The sequence below is a fragment of the Anas platyrhynchos genome, chromosome Z (assembly GCF_047663525.1).
Source record: "Anas platyrhynchos isolate ZD024472 breed Pekin duck chromosome Z, IASCAAS_PekinDuck_T2T, whole genome shotgun sequence".
Taxonomy (NCBI): Eukaryota; Metazoa; Chordata; class Aves; order Anseriformes; family Anatidae; genus Anas; species Anas platyrhynchos.
The window spans coordinates 39,400,907-39,417,892 of NC_092621.1; the positions used below are offsets into that span (position 1 = coordinate 39,400,907).

Here is a 16,986-nt window from a genome sequence, read left to right on the forward strand (position 1 = left end):
GAGGGGGGGGGGGGGCAGCTCCAGCAACCGGAGGGGCAGCGCCGAGCCCCTCACAGGGGGGACAGGCGTGGAGGAGGAGGTCCTCGGGGAAGGAACAGCTGACGTGTGGGGCTCGGACCGGGGCTGGCGGCCCGGGTTGGGCCGGGACAGAGGAGCGCCGAGCAGCCCGGACACGGCGGGGGCGCCGCAGCCCCAGCACCCAGCGGGGCCCCTCACGGGGCTCTCCCTCACCGAGGCGGGAGGGGGGGGCGGGGGCTCCAAGCCACCGACCCCGCGCGTTCGTCTGTGACGTCACCGCAGGGGGCGGGGCGCGGCTCGGCGGGCGGCGGCTCTGCCCCGCCCCTCCCCTTCCTCCTCCTCCTCCTCCTCCTCCTCCCCCTCCCCCCCGCCCCCTCCCGCCGGCTCCTTCCCGCCGCCCGCCCCCCGCGCCGCGCGCGCCTCGCCTCGCGCCGGCGCCGCTGCCCCGACGGCCGCGGCTGCTGCGGGAACAAAGGAGGGAACCGGCGGCGGCTGCGGCTGCTCCGCGCCCCTCGCCCTGCCGACAGCGGCTCTCAGCACCCCCGACGAGCCCGCCGCGGGGCACCCGGCCCCCGCCGCCAACAGGTCAGGGGGGTGCCGGAGGTGGGGTGGGGTGGGGTGGGACGCGCGGTGGCAGCCCCGCTGCCTGCCCGCTACCTGCCGGCCCCGCCGCGCTCAGGGAGGCGGCCGCGGCCCGGCCGTGACTCAGGGCTTTGCTGCGAGGCACGGCCCGGCCCGGCCCTCCGCGGGGCTTTGTGCGGTGGTAGTGGGATGGGATGGGATGGGGGGGGGGGGTGTGCGGAGCGCTTGGCGCTGCCGTGCCTTTTGTCTCGGGCCCGGGCGGCGCTGCTGCTGCTGCTGCGTGGAGTCACGCGGAGGCACGATAAAAGCTTCTTATTTTATTTTATCCCCCCCCCCCCCACCACCACAAAAGGCTGTAGTCGTCCCCCCCCCTCCCCCCTTCTTGAGAGCTTTGTGTGTGTGTGTGTGGGGGGGGTTGTTGGTTTTCCTTTCTGTTCTTTTGTTTTATTTATTTATTTATTTATTTATTTATTTATTAATTTTGTGAGCCCGCCGCCCCGTGCTGCCAGCTGGGGGGGGGGGGGGGGGGGGGGTATGAAAATGGCTGTTGGAAGCGCCCGGCTGGTGATGCTGCATTTTCCCGGCCGGGATGCAGCCTCCTTCCCCTCCTTCCCCTCCCTCCTTCCCCTCCCTCCCTGCTGCTCTCCGGGAAGGCAGCAGCCGCCGCCGCCTCCTCCTTCTCCTTCCCCGCGCCGTGGGTGTGTGTGCGCGGCTGCCGCGGCTCCGTGGGCTGTGCAGGAGCTGGCAGCCTCCGGAGATATAAATAGAAGCTGATTTCAGAGGCCCCTGTTGACGGGGGTTTTGTGTCTGAGCCCGTGGCTCAGCCTGTCACATTGCAGCCTTGTGACAGGCGGAAGCTAATGCGCTCGCACATGTGACCCCGCGCTTCGGGGAAGCGCCGCGCAGGGCGGGCGGGCGCATGCGGTGCTGGCCTTAGGGAGCTGCTGCTCCTGGGGAGGAGGGCGCAGTCCGGGGGGAGCCCTCACCTCGCTGCTGGTGCTCCGAGGAGAGGTCCAGCAGGGGAGGTTTGCCTCGTCGGAAGCCCTCGCTTCTGCTGGTGTTGGTTCGGGAGGGTATACAGCCGGGGCTGGTGCGGTGGGTAGCGGAGTCACTTCGGGTAAGTGCTTTGTAACTGTTTGCTTGCTTTTAGGAGAAACAAGTGACGCCCAGAGCTTCCTCAGGAGCCTGAGAAGCACAGTTTGTAAAGTGCTGGGTAACAACTTGACCCTTTCGATCAGCAGCATGTGTCTCAAGTAGTGGGAGAACATACTGACAAAGGAGCCGTGAAGACTGTTTTTTGTAGTGTTTTAAAAACAGCGTTGACACCTAAAGATAGGTTTAGTGAGTGGTGAGGCAGCAAAAGAAAGTGAGATTGGTGGTGGCAGCAGTTTGATAATGCTTTGAGCTTACCTGCTTACCAGGAGGGCAGAAGTAGGGTCTTTCCTTTAGGCAAGCATAAACCTGCAATGTAGATAAGGTTAGCTTCTTTTTTTTTTTTTTTTTTTTTTTGCTTGTTTTGATTTCTCAAGTTTGGTCATAATTTGTGCTGACTTCCTTGTCTGGCTTATATGGCTGTAAATCCATAATATGTTCTATCAGAGCGAGTGTGAAGCTGCTCTGCAGGACTACCTGTACCTATACTGCTATCCGTACCTTGAGAAATGAGGTCCCGTGATCACCTGCAGACAAACAGATTAATTTTACTTGTTCATCTTCTGTTACTGATTTACTTTTTTTTCCCAGAACTTCAGTTTAACTAAACAAAGGTTGCTTTGCCCTTAGTTGCGGTTATCATACTATTGAAATCTAAGTTTACTAATTTCAGTGTAGTATTTCTGAATTGTAAGTATTTTTTCCTGTACAGTGCAATAAACCTGCTTTTGACATTTTACGAGTTCTCCCAAACATCAAGTGGTCAAATATCTTTCATTACTATTTGTGCTCCTGAGCAGGAAGACAGTCATCACGAGATGACGCTAAAATAAATTTCTCCAAGTGCCATCTATAGTGCTTCTTCTAAATCTTGGGAGGACAAGTGCAGTATTGCGTGTGTCCTCAATTTGTAGTAGACTGCTTGATTGCCATGCTCCAGTTTTGTTGCCCTTGGGAATGAAGGATTTGGTTGCTGTATCAGTTTTTCTACTAACCTTGCTTTGCAGAGGTTAACCAACAGTGAAGGTGAAGTATTTTTGTTCCTAGCAACTGCAGTTTGTGGCAGAGAGTTAGTGTTGTCTACATTTGGAAGGTGCAGAAGTCTCGCTGTAACTTTATTAAGATGAAGTATTTAACTGGCAATGTGATAGAATGAATCCAGCAGCCTAAAGTTGTTGATTTTCTTGTTGTTTTTTGTTTTTGTTTTTTTTTTTTTTGAAGAGTAAGATCAGGTCTAAGCTTATTTCAGAAATGCTGTTTAGGTTCTGTTGAAGAGCTTGTTGTACACATGTTGTTGCCAATTAATACTGAGTATCAGCTTTCATACACAACCTGAGGAGTATTCAAGTCCTTGTTTTGGAAACTCCTTCTAAAGATAGGAATACAGACTAATGGCTGTTGCCAATACTTAAGGGATTTTTACTCTTCCTTCTAATAATTATATTGTGAAAATCAGGCCTGCTAATAGTGGAACTAGCATCAAAGTGAAGCAAGATCAACTTTACTGAAAATGTGAGGTTGGAGCCTGGAAAACTAAGCTATGTTAGTTGCCACAATTCTTTGGCAGACACAAGTTTGGTCTTGCTTATTCTGCATATCCACATTAATGTTCAGAGGTTGGTAATAAAGGGCTGTTTCTGTCATTACATTGAACTTGGTTGTAACGGGCACACGCATCTGTGTCCAGCAAGCATATTGTTGTTATACTGATACTGAGAAGTACTGTTCCTTCCCTTGAAGGTTCATAATGATGTTACTTAGCAATACGATTGCAGTATTGAATGGTATATTAATGTCCATATAAACCTCTTTAAGAATGCTGATATCACCTTTTAGGGGCAGGGTGAGCAGGCATACTTTAATTCTGTAACCCTGTAATTGATTTTGGTGACATGCCAGCTCCTAATGCAGTCCTTGGTTTTATTTACAGCATCGAGATGACTCAGGAGACAAACCAGACCCCAGGGCCCATGCTGTGTAGTACAGGATGTGGATTTTATGGAAATCCTAGGACAAATGGGATGTGTTCTGTTTGCTACAAAGAGCATCTTCAGCGACAGCAGAATAGTGGCAGAATCAGCCCAATGGGTAAGGGTGTCCAATGTGTGTGTGTTTTTTGTTTGTTGCTGCTATGTCTTTTTCTAACTAAAACACGCAGATGATGATGAAGAATCCCAGGACACATTTCACAAGAACTTCTTAAGGCTGTGTGCTAATATAATGAATGTCAAAGAGAATACTACTTTAAACATAGTGAAAATAAAAATGCATTTGTGTAACGTGTCAAGGTCCACCTTTAGTTTTTTTGTCCACTTACCCTTCAGTGTAAGTATATTCTTAGACAATCTCTGTATTTTGGCTGCTAGCAGTGTAGTTTATCTTGTAAGTAAGAAGTAATATGCAGTATAATTCAATAATGTGTGCAGTGTATTCTTGTGCACAGTTCATAACTGTGTACAAGAATATTTGACTAATGTATTCCACAACTTGTTTCTAAATGGCTTTTCAAATCCTTGTTACATAGGAACAGCCAGTGGTTCAAACAGTCCTACCTCAGACTCTGCATCTGTACAGAGAGCAGACACTACTAGCTTAAACAACTGTGAAGGTGCTGCTGGCAGCACATCTGAAAAATCAAGGTAAGTTGAAAGTATTGTTTTGAGTTTGGTTGAGCTTATGAGTGTGTAGCAAGTTAAAGGCTGGCAGTAATTTTGACCTACTGCACTGAATTTCTGCAGAGCAAAAGGGGACAGTGTGCCTGACAGTACTTTATGAATCTTTATAAATGATGAGTGATTACAATTTTTGTTGTTCAGCTGCTGCATTTTCAGATTATCTGAAGAAGTACCTTGCTGCAGATTTGACTATTTCCTTCTAGGGGGAACTATAGTAGAGTCCAAAATGTGTTTTGAAGATGGTAGAAGCAGAGGTCAGCAACATGTATTAGTACTAATTAAACAGGTAGTTTGTTGGTGGGTTTGGACAACTTAAGCTTTTATTATGTACTCAAAACTAATGTAAAATTACATGTTTCACTGTACATAAACAGAAATGTGCCTGTTGCCGCTTTGCCTGTTACGCAGCAAATGACAGAAATGAGCATTTCAAGAGAGGAAAAAGTAACACCGAAAACAGAGACGGAGCCAGGTATGTTTGCAGTGTACCACTGGTGACTTGAGAGGCTGATGGCCTACTGTCTCCTCAAGAGACATTTCCCATTGTCTTGAGCAGCTGTTAAGGTGGTTCTTAAAGATGCATTTTGAGTACTCTCCCTTTGGAATCAAGAAAAATGACCAGTGCTAGAATATATTTTTTTGTCTGTGTTTGATGTTAGTAACAAAGAAGTTCACGCCTATGAAGGTAGTTTTGGCTTCCAAGGCTTCGTTTATTTATTTATTTTTAAAGTAAGGCACTCTGAAATTGCATGATGGCAAGGTGGTAAGTTTTGAAGTCAAAGTGTTGAGATTTCTGTTTATAATCTAGCAGTGCAATTGCTGCTGACTCATGGCAGTCAAAACGTCTTGTTGCGTTTAGAGAGTGGAGTTCTTATGAATTCTATTCTACAGAGGAATGAGAGTGTGGGTGGAGGGAATACATGGTTTAAAAATACTAACAAAACTGTTAAAGGTTCTTGAAATTGAGTAATCAGCAGGTATAACCAAAGCATTGTCCTGTAAATGTAGGTTGCTTAAAGCCTTAGTTGCTGGGAGTGAATCTTCAGAAGTTTTATCCTTGTACTGGAAGGTTATAGCTGTAGTAGTTAGTTAAACTTTGAAGTGTAAACTTCATGGAGGGAGTCAGAGAGGGACTGCTTCCATACTTGCAAGTGAGTGGCTGAATTCATGTATTGGTCTGTTCAAATGGATACCTTAATGCACTTGTTCCATACCTATGTGTCCACGTTTTTTGATTCAACTTAATAGTTCTGAACAGTCTTAAAACATTGAAAGCTGAAATTCAATTGCAACTTCGTTCATGTAAACTAAAGACAAAACTAATTTTCTCGGTTTTGAACCAAGTGGGACAAAAAAATGCAGAAGATGCTTCTCAACACCACAGAAAAATGATTTTTAGCTAATCTTTGCCACAAAAAATGACTGCATCAACATCTGATATTTAATTGCTTACTATTTGTAGAAAGGATTTTACCATTTGCAATAAATCATGCTAAGTTAGGATTCTGTGGTGAGAGCTAAAGCCAAGAAAAAATAAACTTTATGTACAGACTGAGTAGTGTGAGGAAAATCTCAAATAATTTTCTTCAGATAGGATCTTCTGTGAAGCTATTATATTTGCAGTGGCAGGCATCCTGCCCGTTAGGAGTGCATTATAGTAAACAAATCACCTTTTATTCCCGATTACCCGATACCTGATCACCTCCCCTGTTTCCTCAGTGGCTGAGTACTACAGGTTCATAAGCTACTTGACACTTCTCTGTACCATATGTACAATTTTTTTCTTCAACCCTTTAATTTCTCCTTTTTCATTTTTTTCTCCTTTCTTATGTTTTGAGAACTTGTGATCTTTGTTTTACTGTTCTCACGCTCCTCATCCTGTTTTTCTCAAGCTTCTACCTTACTTTGGAACAGTGAGGCCTTCTACTGTCCATTTACCTACTTAGCATGTTTCCTTATGACTACACAACTACCTTTGAATACAGAAAATTAGTTATCTGCTGCTAAAACACAACTTAGTTTCTCACAGAAGGGTGTTGTTTTTTTTTTTTACAACCGTTAATTTTGTATGTAAGTAGACTTTCTCTAGGTTACTTAAATATTCTAGCAGAGTCTAAGTTAGTTTTATAAATACATGCGTCCTTGTTAAGAATTCCTATCTGAAACGGTGTCAAGAAAGAAAGAGGAATACATAAAATGGTAGCAGTGCTGAAGTACTAGTGAATCTACTTTTACTAGAACTGCCAATAGGAGTTTGTCGTTTTGCCAGGTGTAAAGGGCAATCTTCAGTTTCTGTTGACATAGCACCTATTTTTTCCTTAACAAGTGACTTTATGTTAGCTAGTGTCACACAGCACTTGGTTGATTAGAAAAGGGGAGAAAAATTCAAAAGCTCAACTAAAGAGACTTATGTATTGCTCTAAATAATCTTGCAGGTTGAAACAAGCTACAAAGCTGTCACAAGCTGCTATAGATGTCAGTGGAAAAACTACCATAAAACTTAAATGTGTCTGAGGAATAAAAGTTCTGGAACAGAACTGCCTGCCTTAGTACATGTTGCAGCTTTTCAACACTTAAAGGGGGTTTATAATAAAGATGGAGAGAGACTTTTTACAAGGGCATGTAGTGAACAAGACAAGGAGTGATGGTTTTAAACTGAAAGAGTAGATTTAGGTTGGATATGAGGAAGAAACATTTCACAGTGAGGGTGTTGAGGCACTGGAAAACATTGCCCAGAGAAGCTGTGGATGCCCCATCCCTGGGGCCAGGCTGGATGGGGCTTTTGGCATCTTGGTCTACTGGGAGGGATCCCTGCGTATGGCAGGGAGGTTGGAATCGGGTGGTTTTTGAAGGTCCTTTCCAATCCAGAGCAGTCGGTGATACTCATAAATCTTTGAAACTGCTGTGAAGTGCAAGTTTCCTTTTAAGTGGTAAAGTTTGGCACAGATTGTAGACAGCATAGGATGGTGTCCTTACGTATTATTCTTAGGGTTTGCTGGATATGTAAGATTCACAAATTGGTATATTCAGTGCTATGTCAATCTCCATATGCTGCATGCCAGAGAATCTGGCCTGGACTTCAGAATCCTGTCAAGTCTGGACTCGTTGCATTTTTCTTCTCTTCATTTTTCCTGCAACTTCTTATGTGTGCTGCTCTTACTTCCGCAGGAGGGAACAATAATAAGGAATAAATAATTCATGTCACCTCACAACAACAAAGCTAATGCTTTCTGGGAGGTGTAATTCTCTAAGAAAATGCCACAGTCATGAAGTTGCTAATGAAAACATGGTCTAGTTTAAGCACAATCCAACTTTTTTTTAACTGTTTTTCAGATAATAGTAGATTGTGAACTAACAGGCTTGCCTTCAATTAAAGTAGGTCTTTCTCCTTTTAACAGTTCAATGGCATCAAGTTGTGTTCTCTTCTGCCAGATTTTAATTAGCAAATGAATTTTTTTGATATTTCCCTTGGAAGCCAGAATGTAATAAACATCTGTTATTGACATCTGGTCAATTGACTTTTTTTAGCTATGTATAGCATGAAATTGTACTTGCTTGCTGTTACAATTGAAGCATCAGACTTCAGAAGTTGCTGCAGTTGAGAACAATAAAATATTGAACTCTTATTTTCCCAGGTTGAAGTTTCAACCTGGATTTTCATTCAGACAAATCAAGTTCTAAGACAACCATGTCTTAAGAACTGAAAAGAGAAATACATGGCAGATGTAACTGACCCAGTTGGTTGTAATTAATATCTATCATGCTATATTCTCTTGTGACTTATAATTCTTAGTTCAGCTTTATTGTTTGTGATTTTGTACTTGAATTGTGGTGTGTTCAGTTCAGCTGCTTATATGATGAACTGCTCACAAGTCAGAGAAACCTAAATCCCTTTACTTCCAAACTCCAAATCATAATAGGGCACTTCTTAATAACATTTTTATAAGCTTTTGATATGCTTTTACGTTCCTTAGTGAGGATTGAATTCTACTACAGTCTTTGATGTTAGAATTTACCCAAAGCATTCTAGAAATGTGATTCACAGCTGTTTTTTTCCTCCATCCTGTGTTACAGGAATTAAAAGTTAGCTAGGTTTTGGATTTTTCCTTCTTTGTGATAATCCGAACAGTGTATTTACCAAGTTGGTGAGGCATGCTGGAGCCCTTCCTTAAATCTGTTTTGTTTTAGCAGGTATACAAGTGGAAATAAAAAAAATAAAATATGAGAGAGAACTGAGCTACATATTAAGCATTAAAAGTAAACTGTTTTGAAAACAAGTATGTTTAGACAATCATGTTGTTTTGAGTTGCAGCATAGTTTTAGCGTTTTCTGTGGTTTTGCAGGTCAGTTACCTTGTTCAATGATGAGTCTTCTGTTGGGTCTGTCAGTGTTACCAGACATAATTAATATCAGAATGGTAAACAGACTTGGTTTTGTTTTTTAACCCAGTAATAGCTTTGTTTTAGGGAGTAGAGCGTGGTAAGTTCTTTCTGTGAAACCACAGAAAGAACTACCTGTAAAAAAAAAAAAAAAAAAAAAAAGGGAATTGAATTGATGTAAGTCATGTCTCATGTAAAATACATATTTTAAAAACACTCAAATACTGCAAACTTAAGGTCTAATTCCATCCATGTTGTAGGTTACCCTTTCTGTTCTTGAAATTGGTATTTAATGAGCTTCAGAAGACAGTGGAAGATGGTGATTGGCTTACTTGTCTTTTGACTCTACAAAGCCAATCTGATTAGTTATTTTACACCTGTCCAGCATTCAGGTTCAGACCCTGCTATGTGTTGCCCTAACTTGCATTGTAGATAAAGTCACTGTGTTTTATCTGTGATGTATACAGTGTGTTGCAGATAATATTGTAAGATGCTGAATAGACAGCTAGCTTGTGAAATACGGTAGGCTTGAGATGGTGACTAAATGGTATTCCTTAGATCTTGGTGTTGTAATAACTGTCTTGTTAATTCTGACTTGGCTTCACAAATGCTTGTAGTATATAACCGTGTTGCTATCTGTAGGTAGTTCCTTTGTGGCTGTCAGTAAAATTATCTGACATCAATTCTGTTCAAAATAATTGGTTCATCTTCATATTTTCCATGTCTGTTACAGCACCAGTAGATATCCCTGCTTGAAATAATTCAGAAATGTAATCAGTAATCTCTTGGAAGTCTTGAGGCTGTACACCTTGGAAAGTGGTCCTGTGCTTGTTACTGATAGAATGTTATTTGATCGTTTTAACAGAGAAGTATACGTCAGAGACGAAGCCTTCATGGTGTCCAAATTAAAGTGTATTTCTGTGTGATAATTACACTGGGATATCTTTGTTTTATTAATGCAGTGGTAAAGATATTCCATGTTCCTGTTAGTTGGGTATGTGGGAGATATGTTATGTGCTGCATAATACGTTCATCCCCTTTCTTTGACATGAAATTAACAAGGGAGTTTATTCTTCAGCCTTTTCTCATGAGCACCTACATTGCCATAGCAGCAGTGCTTTCTCCAAAATAAAGTATTTACTCTCAAAAAGCTTGATATAACTTAAATACAGCATAAGTACTGTCCATTGCTCCAGACTCAAATTTTACATACAAGCCCTTTGTATGTAAAATGCAATACAAGGCTGTAATAATATGTAGTTTCTGCTCTGATACTGCAGAAGTGCAGTCTGTCTTCCTGATGACTTTTGTGACTCTTGACTTTTTCTTCTCTGTTTTAACTTTTGCCAGTTCTTCTATGGTGGCCAATGTGTTACTTTCATGAAGTCAGGATGTTAAAACAGTTCTGTTTTATGTCTTCAAGACTTAACTTTGCTCCACTGCGGGGCTTTCTACTTGCTAATATCTTGGCAGTTATGCAGTCTAAGCTGCTGGGATCTTATTTTTGGCTAACTTATGTACGGTCAGAAGAAACTTTTGTTTTACTTTGGTATCCTCTTCTGGTTGCTTGTAGTATAGGGAGGGTTGGAGAGCGGTTGAAAGTCTTTTTATCAAGCTTTGTTGGAGTGAAAAATAGCAGATTCTTTCTTTCAGTGGAAAAATACCTGCAGCAGGTATGTTTTTTCTGCAGCAGCCATGTTGGTTGATGAGAGCAAAACTACTGTTAGTATTGAAAATCTAGTTACTTAAGTGGTTGTCACTTTTGAGAACCTCACTGAGGCTTAATAACTTGGTCATAGAAGAGCTTTGTTCTCTTTTTGTAGGATGCCTCCATGTATAGGTTGAATAGAACATGCTGTGGCACGTGGCTAACTTCATTCCCCAGTGGTCTCACTGTACCCACACGCCTTCTGTAAAGATGCATCTTATGTTCAGGCTACATGTGAAAGAAGCTATCCCAAGGCTTGATGCAGTGAGTCCGGTTAAGCCATGGTGATCGTATGTCAAACATTTAGGGTGCTCACCTGGTGTTTGTAGTACATGGTTTACGATATAAAATGAATTTCATGTATTGAGGACTACAATTGTACTTGCCTGGTAAGATTAGGCTTCTCTGCCAAAGGAAGCCTGTTGTGACAACCTGTCATCAGGACAGTAACTGATGAGTTTCTTTTGGCTCTATGAATTTGGATTTAGGGAGCTCTTCCCTGTCATACTGGAACTTTTCTAGTGCCTGTTTCTCCATATTGCCTACTGCTTCTTTCCTGAATACAGTTTTGTGGGAGAAGGATCTTACTCTGCGGCCCATTCAGGAAATGGGCCTCTGCAGTTTCTTAGGAACTGGGAGTAATGAAAATAATCCTGTGCTGACATGTGTGGCAGTGAATACTTATCAAAATTTCACTTATGCAGGGGAGGAAGCATACCTGTAGTAGCTGGTACTGTTTTCCTTTAGATGGATTTATACTCTAATGTGTTTCTGGTACAGAGTGATCTGCTAGACCTTCTTTATGCCTTGGTGATTCCTGGGAAACTGTCATTTGCACTTTTACTTCCTTGTGAGCATGTTAGGCAGTGGTAAAGGTTGTTCCTTTTCTTGTTTTCATTTTCTCTTGGTTCATGCTGTGAGTGACTTCAATTACTTAGGTCACTCTTGATTTGCCCCTTCTCCATTTTCTCTTTCATCTGATTGAAACAGCATGCATCCTTCTATGGCTCATACTATGAGTTGGTTCTGATGCAGATGAAGCTTCCCTCTGGCTAGCTATTCACCTAATTGCAGAGTGCAGAAGTATTTTTGTTCTTTTTTATTTGTAATGGCTTATGATTAGCTTTTCTTTTCCTTTTCTTTTTTTTTTTAATTAGCAGTATAACAAATCTAAAAGAAGTTTGTTTGGCTGTACTTGTTGGGAGGTATTTTATCAGTTTTTTTTTTTTTTTAATTCCATAGCTGAGGCTTGTTAGTTAAGGTGCCTAAGATCTAAGTGGTTCACATTATTTGTGGTATCACTGGGTTTTAACCTGTTCTAGTTAGAAGCTCTTGAATTGATACCAAATGCTTCTTCCCTTGGGTTTAAAGGCAAGCTCAGAGCATGATATCTGCTGATCTGGAAAATGATAATCAATTGTGAAGACAAAAGTTGTTTTCAACAAATTCAGTAGCAGAAATTACTCCAAAAAGTATTGATAGCAGTAGTAATTGCAGTGCAAGTTCTGTAGTATCTTGTTAGCCTTGGATTTAATATTAGGGACTTCCTAAATTTTTAGAAAAATCTCTGCAAGATGAAAAATGTATATATAAAAAAAAAGACCTTGGTTCATTGTATGAACTGCTACTTATAAGAGAATATCACTAGCCATTGTCTTACTGTGTAAAATTTCTGGGGTATGAGCAGTGAGTATGAGCTCCTTATTACCTCTGAGAACTTGTCACTTTCAAGCCTTGATTAGACTGTGGACTCCTGGCTGGGGGCTGTTCTGTGCAGTGAATTGTGAGGGTTTTCTTATGTGTTAGTAGTAATTGTGAGCTTTTTATATAATAAAAACATGTAAATACAAATACAACTTAGATATTTACATGAAAGTAAAGAGCAAAAATAGTCAACATAAATAGTTCTTGTCTGGAAAACTCCACTTATCACAGGATGCAAACAAATCTGGACTGAGAAACTCTATTTGAGTGCGTAACATTGATTACAAATGTGTCTTTAAGGCTTATGTACTCCACTTATTCTGGAATACATCTAGTTTACTTTTTTTTATTTTAATACAACGGATGTCATTATACAGCTGGGAGAACTCAGGCTAACTGTACTAGGAGCAGACTTCATGAGTTCTATGCGTTAAAGTTGGTGTACAGGCACATCTGTTTTCTTCCATGATGGTCCTCTGTAAAGAGGATATTAAATAAAAATGAAAGGGTTTTTAATTTATTTGATGAGAAAATACTTAAAAAACAGATCCACAAACGTTCACAAAAGGGCAAAATTTTATCCTTCAGAGAACTTGTGACACAAATTTGACCAAATGTTTTCAGGACAAAAGGCAAGTGAAAAATGAGTCATTTTGACTCCACCTGCTTGCATGTTAAAGCTGAATTCAGTACAAGAATGTAGATAGTGTGAGAATCTGTACTTCATTTTTCGAATTACTGAGAGTGTCTCAATGAGGCTCTTGTGAATGTGCTTTTTTGCTGCATCTGTTTTAGAATCAGCAGTTTGCTAGGAACTGTTTTGGTTAACTGTTTCAGGTTTTGGTTCACCTGACTTCATAAGTATAATGGCATACTAACCCAGTATTCTGACAGTAACACATTACTGAAAATGTGGTTGGTTCTAAAATACGTTTCAATTAATTGTATTCTCTGCTGGTATTCTCTCTGTTCAACAACTTCAACCATGACTGTTGTTACTGTTTAATCTAAAACTGTGCCTTGCCTGATTACTATTTATTTTTTTTAAATACTAAGCATACATGGAGCTTGTGGAGTGCTTCCCAAACCGTTAACACTTGTATGGGTATAATGGATAAGTGTCTTAGATTTTCTGGCTGGTGGAATTGTGAACAAATCTCAGTGTCTTGTGCAGACCTGAAAGGGAAATCTGTGGAGTACCTGAAACTCTTTATTCATGATTTACATGTTCACAGACTAGTCTGTATAGTACTTGAGACAATGGACTTTAGGGTCTTAGTAAGGGGAATTAATCCTTAAGAAATAAGTACTTGCTAATGAACTTCACTAGGGAATTGAAGAAAAGGAAGAAAATTAAGCTATATTTCTTTTGCTTGCTTTAACAGTTGTTACTCAACCAAGCCCATCAGTTTCTCAGCCTAGTACTTCACAGAGCGAAGAGAGAGCTCCTGAACTGCCCAAACCAAAGAAGAACAGATGTTTCATGTGCAGAAAGAAGGTTGGCCTTACAGGTATGGGAACACTTCATCAGCGTTCAACAGCTGAATAGCTGCCTCTCACCAGTTTTAACTTTATGAAATATCCATGAACATTAAACTTACTTGCTGACTTGAAATCCAAACAATTTAGTACAATTGGTATATTGGAAATGTTGATTTTTCTTATGCTCGGTATCAGACAAAGGTGCCGCCTTTGTCTGCAGTGACAAAGGCCTTAATTTACAGCTTACTTACATATGAAGCTTCCTGGTGATTATGTGTATTTTTATTTGTACAGGATTTGACTGCCGATGTGGAAACTTGTTTTGTGGACTTCACCGTTATTCTGACAAGCATAACTGCCCATATGATTACAAAGCAGAAGCTGCAGCAAAAATCAGGAAAGAGAACCCAGTTGTGGTGGCTGAAAAAATTCAGAGAATATAAATTAATCTGCTTGTGAAAAGACTGATTTTTTTTTTTTGTTTTCTTTTTAATATATCATAGGAAAACATTGATGAGCAGGTGCATGGCCATTTTCCTTTGATGTTCTCCAAATTTTTACTTTTAGTCTCGTCTGTCTTAATGATATTTCAGAATCTTTGGGTGTTTGTTACAGGCAGAATTGGATAGATACAGCCCTTGAAAACATATATGCCCTCCCCAGAATATAATCGGATGATCAGAAACCTGCACAGGAATACACATGCACAGAGGACAGACTCTTTAGTTCACATGTGCCAAACAGATGTATGCTATCTGCATGTTTGCAGCAGTTCTGCCTTTTGAGACGTGTTTGAGGTATATAATCTTTGATGAGCGTTATGTGCCTGTTTTGGAGAAGGATACATCAGAAAGGTTGGCAGTCAACTTCTATCATTTAATATCTCATTCTAGTCTTAGTTTCAGTGCTCCATTGTTTTCCACCAGAATGTCAGCTATGTAGAGGGGTACACCTTTCCAGTAAGATAAGTGTTGGTGCCATATTTAAGAAAGCCACTTAGTTGCACTGAGGGAAAAATGGAAAAAATCAGATACATGTGAGAAGAAAACTGTTTTGAAACAGATTACATTAACTTTATAATCATGAAAATAGGCTCCCAAAGGAAATGTCTTGTTGGGAATTTAAGAACTGGCCTGCAACAGAATTGTCTGCTTTTCCTTGCATAGCTAAAACTGTTGTGTAGCGCAATACTGTAAGATTGGTTTACAAAACACAAGTTACATATGTTTTTAGACATACCACAACAGCTCTATCAAGCAACACGTGTTTGAGTAAGTTGCTGAAGTATTAGAGCAGTTTATTATTCATGTACTACTTATGTTCAATGTGTTCTGAGTTCAAAAGAATATTATAATTTTTTTCTAGTTTTAATGTAACTTGCACCATTCTGCATGGAAAACCATACCCAACATGGCTGCTGTAGACTTAAGTGGTAGCTGGAACCACTCTTGGAGGGCTGCTTTATCATTTTTAATTGTACTTGGGTGTAGGACTGTAGTGTTCTTGGGTGTATTGCATGGGCTGCATTATCTACAGCATTGTACAATAACAACTCTAGAAAAGGCAGTATACTTCACTGATGCTTGTCTGGTAATATCACTTCTGTGTTATAATGGAAGGGTTTTTTGTGACGTATGAAACTTGTGTTTTTTATATAAACAAGTACAGTTTAGACTAGTGTTGTGGTAATGCCTGTTCTCATCTGTAAATACGTATGTACACAAGGCGCTACTTCTGAACTTCTGATTTTTATTGCAGTGTTCAGTCCTAGTTTTTACTTCACTATTAAAAGCATCAGGTTTTTGCTTTAACATTGTTCTTTCAATTGAGTTATTAGATATGAAACATGTACAGATAGTTCATATTTATGTATTGCACATAATCATGCTACCCAGCATCTATGCTATATTGTATTATGTAAATAATAAAAATCATGTACAGAGGGAAATACTTTCGTGATAGTTTTTGTTTTAGTTATTGCCATAAACCAAAGCTTGGATACAAAGTTAATAGGTTTGCACAGATGTTCTTTTTTTTGCTTAAGCCTGTGTATATCTGACTTTGTGATTTGGATAGACGAACTTCTCTAACATGACTGGCTGAGGTCAGAGAAGCATGAATGGCTGGAATAACTGTGATGGACAAACAAAAATGCCAGTGAACAGTGATGTGCTTCAAGGGAGCAAAGGAAAACAATAATGATCTTCAAAGGTAGTAGTGTCTTTCTGGTTTTTGTTTGCTTGTCTCCCCCCCTAGCCCCCCCCCCCAAAAAATATATATATATATTTCCAAATAATCTGTTCTAATAAAGCTGGTATATTGACAATGTCATTCTGCCTGCATCTTCACCAGCAGACCCAGGCAGGCTTACTGTCAAGGTCAGCACCCAAATGTGAAGGTTAAATATGTCAGCTGTATCCTTTCCAGTGAGAAAGATGAGTACAAAGTGCATGATGACTTGCAAGAAAACATGTTCACTGCTGGGTAATGTACAGAAGTTGCTTATATTACGAATGGAAAATGTTCATCCTAACGGCTAGTACTACACTCACGTGGTAAGCTTGTACTGCAGCTATTGTATATACCTTCAATAATGGAACAAGGGCATGCTCTGGAACTTTATTTTCTGGGGTGGTTTTTATGACTTAATCATGGAACTGCTTTAAAGCATCCAAAATTTCATTTTTATGCCTTTTGTAGTAAATCTGTAAACTATTCAAGAACAGCATAATTATATATATTTTAAGCTAAGAACACCTTGTTAACAGTATTTGGGAAGAATGTGTCTGTACTGTTTGTGTGTGTATATAATGACATGTATATACTGCCCTAGTTAGGGCTAGAATACTGTAGGAAAGCTAACCATTCTGGTACCAGTAGATGATGACTCGGTTGGTTTCAATGTTGCTATCTGTTTTATCCGAACACAGGCTGTACTTGGGAAGGCTTGTTGAAGCAATTGATCTTGGTAGATCTGTGGGTGAAAGTAAGGAATGAGAAATACCTCATTTTCTGTAAAATCATGAACTGTGTTAAATATGTAAGTTGCCCACAAGTGGAGTGTGAGTGTATACTCAAAAGTAAGCTCTGAGCTCTCTTCTGTGTTAATAGCTTAAATAGTGATTATAGTCATTCAGGAGCCCTAATGCTGGTGAGGAAAGCTAAACACCCAAAGGTAGGAAAGGTTGTTTAAAAGGTACAGGTACTACCAGAGGTTGATTTGTTTACATCTAACTGGGCTGCCAGTCAGTTTTAATACAGTGGTATTAAAATGTTTTGAGGTAAA

General features: G+C 40.6%; 1 protein-coding gene across 3 annotated transcripts; it reads left to right on the forward strand.

The window, feature by feature from the left end:
• Nucleotides 1-377: 377 nt before the first annotated feature.
• Nucleotides 378-15,648, forward strand: ZFAND5 (zinc finger AN1-type containing 5). 3 transcript variants are annotated; one of them, XM_038170788.2, is made up of 6 exons: nucleotides 378-603; nucleotides 3,683-3,840; nucleotides 4,277-4,391; nucleotides 4,802-4,899; nucleotides 13,604-13,729; nucleotides 13,995-15,648. In XM_038170788.2, exons 2-6 carry the CDS (start codon nucleotides 3,690-3,692, stop codon nucleotides 14,141-14,143), a joined length of 639 nt encoding a protein of 212 aa, XP_038026716.1. In that variant the 5' UTR covers nucleotides 378-603; nucleotides 3,683-3,689; the 3' UTR covers nucleotides 14,144-15,648. The 3 variants fall into 3 exon arrangements, with proteins under 3 accessions (XP_038026716.1, XP_038026718.1, XP_038026717.1); XM_038170790.2 differs by lacking the exon at nucleotides 378-603 and adding an exon at nucleotides 1,452-1,695; XM_038170789.2 differs by lacking the exon at nucleotides 378-603 and adding an exon at nucleotides 1,453-1,717.
• Nucleotides 15,649-16,986: the final 1,338 nt, after the last annotated feature.